Source organism: Atta colombica, unplaced genomic scaffold, assembly GCF_001594045.1.
Source record: "Atta colombica isolate Treedump-2 unplaced genomic scaffold, Acol1.0 scaffold15, whole genome shotgun sequence".
Classification (NCBI taxonomy): domain Eukaryota; kingdom Metazoa; phylum Arthropoda; class Insecta; order Hymenoptera; family Formicidae; genus Atta; species Atta colombica.
This window is the reverse complement of record NW_017259239.1, coordinates 912,875-918,874: the sequence shown is the minus strand read 5'-3', so window position 1 is coordinate 918,874 and position 6,000 is coordinate 912,875. Positions and strand designations below refer to the sequence as shown.

Sequence of the window (6,000 nt, the reverse complement as noted above, 5' to 3'; positions counted from 1 at the left end):
TTCTTGTCACGTCCCGTCGTTCAAGATTACACATTTAGAGCAAAGATAGCTTCGAGAATGCCTAATACGTAAGCATTATGGCACATTTTGCAGGGATTACTAACGCGGTCGGGCATCATAAAAAGCGAACAGACATGAGGATCGAGAATTTACGTCGCTGTGGCAATGTAGTCCGAACCGATAAATGGTTTGAAGCCAGTCAAAGGAAGTGAGTCCAATTTAAACCGCGACCTGTCCTCTCTCTCTTCTCCAGTTAGGATCTTCCATCCTGCTTTGAAGATCAATTATGATTGTACGTTATAGCAATTTGTCTTCGTCCGCTGGGATAAACTTGCAGTAATCTAATGACTGATTTCTAGGATACTATATAAAACTACAAAATATCGCAATTCACGAAAGAAATTAAATAAAACAAACACACACACACACATACACACACACACACACACGCGCGCGCGCATTACTTGAGGACACAGAAATGAAAATTTATAAGTTATAAAATTTCCATAAACTGAAAATTATATAAGTTGAAAATAACTGGCAAACATCCGCAAACATCAGCAGAGATTTTTCTTAGAAATGCTGGATTTTATTTTCTGTAAAGAAATTTAATCTACTTAAAACTATGTAAAAGAGCAATATACATAAGCACATATGTTATAATATTAAGTAACAAGCGTTTCTTGCTCAGGATTCAAGCGAATAAATTACTACAAAAACAAAGAAAATAATAAAAACCAAATATTTCAATATAAAGAACATATTTATTAAAAAATCAAAATTTTTTAGAATCCTATTTTTGATTTTAAAACTATAATATTAATCTAAAAAGAAAAAGATAACTTTCTTTCTTTAATAAAAAGTAAAGTTATTTTTTCTTTTTTTGGAATTATATTTACGATATTTAAATAACAAGATTCTTTCATTATCGTTGCATTTAAAAAGTTTATGCAATTATAATAATAGTGACTTAATTAAATAATTATAATGTATACACATTAAGCTGCATTTAGATCGATTATCTGAGTGCTTCTATATATTGTTTTATCCTTATTCTCACTCAAAAAAAGGTAAAATGATACGCAGGGATATTCGGATAACATTTCCGAATAGTCTAGGCTAGCAACTCTAGAAGTTAACGAGAATTAAAATCTCCACCGTAATAAAACGGTGTTGATTAAAAATTTAATTAACTTTTCTCCATTAAGCGTCATAAACAATAACTTTGTAATTAGTTCTAATTACCATTGCCATGTAAAATAGATATAAAATGTATTAGTTTGGTGATTAGAATAATTGCGAATTCCATGCGAATAACTAAATTAACATTTCTATATTAATTACATTATTGTGCGTAACAATTTGTCATCAAATTACGTTTGATCAATAGAGTATATTATTTAAATTGTAATGAATAAGAAAGTAATCTTGTAATATGTAATTAAAATATACTGCAAAGCACACTTATTTAATATGTTACTTATAATATATGATTGAGCTCTGTTTCTTTATTTTTTTCAGTATATGCGTTACCGTCGTTGTTCTCAACGTTCATTTCCGTTCACCACAAACGCACAAAATGGCACCTTGGGTGAAAAGAGTTTTCATACACATTCTTCCACGACTACTAGTCATGAGAAGGCCTCAATATAAATTTGAAACTAGCAGGTTAGTATTACATATGTATAATTACAGCATACTAGAGAAAAGTCACCGGCATCACTTTTTAGATAATATTTCTTAAACAAAAGATAAAAATAAAACTTTAAAAACATAAGAACCAACTAAAAAATATCTTCTATTAGATAATATAAGCACTTTTTATAATATTTACAATTTTGCAATAATTAATGTTTTCGTAAGATAAGTAAAAATGAGCATCTGACAAAATAGGCTTCAAAACTGACACAATAGGTATTAATGTTACGTATTCCTATTCTTTTTCTTTTACAGGAATTATCTGTATAAAATATCTACAAATGAATATATATAAGATTTTCCAGATCCTTTTTACTTCGTTATAAAACATTTTTATTGAATTGTATGCATATTCCCATACAGCACAGAAGATTGAAATAATATTGCTGCAATGTTCCTTACAAAAATTTTTCACGATTTTTAGACCTCATATGGACCGTTTTTAGCCTGTTTTTAGCCCGTTTTTAACCCATTTCTATCCTTTTCTTACACTCACAAGCATTCGCGGTGCATCGCAAGGAACGATAACGAGTATAAACGAGTATGCGTATTTTTGAGGAAATCAATACTCGTTTTTCGCAGATGAACGAGGAACGTATATGCGAGTATGATCATGAGTATTTTTGAGTGAATTGTCCATTTTCAATTCTCGTTTTTCGGCTATGAATATTGAGTGGATTGTTCATTTTCAATATTCATTTTTCCGTTAGAAGTATTTTTTAGTGAATTGTCCGTTTTTCAGCTGATAAGTGAAAACACATCCCTCTTTTAATAATCATTTATTTATCACGTTTATTAATTATCACATCAATTTTATATTAAATGATTAAAAATTATTTTATTTTAATCTTTATATGTACAATAATTTTTAAATATTTCATACAATATCTAATAAATTGAAATGGAATTCAAATAATAATGGAATTCAAATAATAATTCAAATAATAACTTCGATATTTATATACGCTGCGCGCCAAGATTAATGCCACAGAAATCAGAAAGAAGGACTTGAAATAATTTGCAGGCAACCAATCTATTATATACGCCTTTATATTATATTAGTATTATAATTTTAATTTTTACTGTAATATTAATAATACTTTTATTATGTCAGTTAAATCGATTTATCAATATAATAAGTAGCGCTATAGTATATCATACAACTCACATTAAATCATTATTATAGAGAACAGAAAAGACTTGATTATTTGATGATACAGAACGAAGTATAGCAAAATACAAGTGCTTAACTTCATTCTTCGGCTTGATGTGATACATCTTCATCTGGGCTGCGTTCAGGAATTACGCCTAGATAACTTTAGGATGCATTTTTGTTATAATATACGTGACGTAACTTACAGCTTAATATACGGAATTTTTAGCGGGTCAAATTTATGCCCAAAACGCATACACATGGATTAAGTATATTGGGAATACAAATTAGTTCGATCCGTTCAAAAATGCTCATGAATTTATTTCAAAACAAAATGAATGAACAGATCAATTAAAGTATCGTCCATCGCTGTCTACTACTTTTTCCCATCTCTCAGGCAATTTTCGAATTCCCTCTCGAAAAAATGATTCGTCTTTGGAGGCGATCCAATTTTGGAGCCAATTTTCGATTTCTGCGAAAGAAGTGAACCGATGACTTGCTGCATCCTTCGGAACAACCAGCAATCAGAAAGAACAATGTCCGGAAAATACGGCGGATGCGGTAAAACATCCCATTTGAGCGTTTCCAAATATTTTTTTACGACTTTAGCGACATGAGCGTTGTCATAAAGAAGAATAACTTTATCATATCTTTGCTCGTATTCTAGCCGTTTTTCTCATGCACGGCTCAAACGAATCAATTGTAACCGATCGCTCGTAATGCCAGGTTTTAGCAGCATAGTAAACAAGATCCTTTTGATCCCACCAGAACATGATCTTCGAATTATGAATGTTCGGCCATGGTGTTGATATTGAGGTCGATGGCAACGATTGACCGCGCTTAGCGTAGTATTTTTTCTTCTTGGGGTTGTCGTAGAATATTCACTTCTCATCTCCAGTCACAATCCAATGCAAAAAAACCTTTTCTCTGTTGTCTTTGAATCAGCTATTCGCAAGTGAAAAATCGTCTCTCGGTTTTAGTTTATAAGGCACCCAATTTCCTTGTTTTTGAATCATTCCCGTAGCTCTCAATCGTACAGAAACGGCTTGTTGAGTTACCCCCAATGATTCTACAAGCTTCTCTTGCATTTGACTCTAATCTTCTTCGAGTAATGCCTCTAATTCTTTGTCTTCGAATTTTTTTGGCTGTCCAGAGCGAGGCTTGTCTTCAACGCTGAAATCTCCATCCTTGAAACGTCGAAACCATTCCCTACATGATTTATCAGGAGCAATGTCACCATAAACTTCGACAAGCATTCGATGGGCTTCAGCCGCACTTTTCTTCCAATTAAAGCAGAAAATCAAAACCTCCCGCAAATGCTGCTTGGTTAACACAAAATTTGACATTTCAAACATAGTAAAAATCAAGGTTTTTGTATGAAACTCAAAGCGATATAAACTAAATATTATTAGCAGATGTTTAACCTCTCTGAAACCGCCAAAATCAGCTGTCACTATGAACCATTCACAACAGTTGGAGCCATCTTTAGGGAAACGGACCGAACTAATTTGTACTCCCAGTGTGTATATTTTTATATATATATATTTTTATATAGTATATTATGTATTCACTATTCATATTTCTTAATAAAATTTTGTAACACATTTAATAAATTACTGCATCATTTTACGTTGTATTTCCAATTATTATTTATAAATCTTTTATGAATCGTATATTCTGAGATGCCTGGGCGCGCGCGCGCGCGCGCGCGTGTGTGTGTGGTGTGTGTGTGTGTGTGTGTGTGTGTGTGTGTGTGTGTGTGAGACACGGTAAAAATGCAAAAATTTTTAAAAATTTCTCTTATATCATATTTAATTTTACATAAAAACTAAATATTTCTTATTTTTAATCTTTTTTTAGTAGACGGTTTTATCAAAATAATATATTTAATCTTAAACATAATAAACAATACTTGATAAATTAAGTTTTCGATAAATGCGACATACATATCGGAGTTATCTTAATATCATCATATATTATATATGTACATATATATAAATATGTACCATTTGTACGTATGTTTATTAATATATCTGTATAATATTATCTATATCTGTATAATATTACATATATTTGTACAATGTATTAATAAATATAATAAATGTAATAAATATAATTACTTTTGTCAAATGTATAAATAAGCACAACAGAGCGAATATCGACATAGAAATTGTGTGGCTCAATGGAAAAGTAGCAGCCTCTTAGAACAGACTTGGAGATCAGGTTTTGAATCTCGACAGGAGCGGAACTGATTTTCTCGTGCTATCGGTTATGCCTTACGAATTATGTATTTTCGAGTAGTGAAAACTCACAATGTGAGTGACAAATGCTAAATGAGTATTTTGCACTCGTATTCATTTTTTCACCTCAAATTTACGCAGCATGTATTTACCACTCAAAAATACTCATAATGTATACATTTTTACCGCTCAGATATATTCGTGTTCTACATGAATCCGTTTTAACCACTCATTTTTACGGAAAAGTTCCTATTTATGATCTAAAAAGAGAGTCATGGTACTCATTCAGTAAAATGCACATTTTCATCACTTAAATTAATCATTCGCGCGGATTAAAAACGGGTTAAAAATAGTGACAAATTTTTATAAGGAGTTGCAATATTGCAGATTACAATATAACATTGCAGAGATATAAATTAATAATTCATTTTTATATTTAAATAAAAAATTTATTAATCTATTATTTGACAGCTATTTCATTAGCTAAGTTTTATATTTATTTTAAATATGAAATCAAAAGATTTTATATAATATCGAATTTGGATACAATCAATGCATCATGATCGGATAAAATGATAAACAGTTAAACTGCTAAAAACGATTTATCGAAATATTAATTATATGATCGATGATGTATTGTATGCCTGATGTGAACGCAAAAATAAACAGCGCCTGAACTTTATTGATAAATTTCATATCGTCATTTTTTAATCGATTTCAATTGACTCGATTTTGAATTAAAAAGAATCACTGCGATTAACTTAATCTCTGATTAATTTACCAAGCGACTGTATTATTATATTAATGTGATTAATATTTGTAGTTTTCGGAGCACATATATACATGCTTTATCCTTACGAATAAATTTATCCTTCAAAATTGATACATTTATTGGAATGTTTTATGATT

General features: G+C 30.5%; 1 protein-coding gene across 1 annotated transcript in view; it reads left to right on the top strand.

Annotated features, from left to right (window-relative positions):
• Positions 1-6,000, top strand: part of LOC108685264 (acetylcholine receptor subunit alpha-like) — a 333,770-nt gene that overhangs the window by 319,248 nt on the left and 8,522 nt on the right. Inside the window, exons 9-10 of the mRNA XM_018189965.1 lie at positions 1,522-1,672; positions 2,123-2,136. Coding sequence (XP_018045454.1) covers positions 1,522-1,672; positions 2,123-2,136 — 165 coding nt within the window. The remainder of the gene's footprint in view (positions 1-1,521; positions 1,673-2,122; positions 2,137-6,000) is intronic.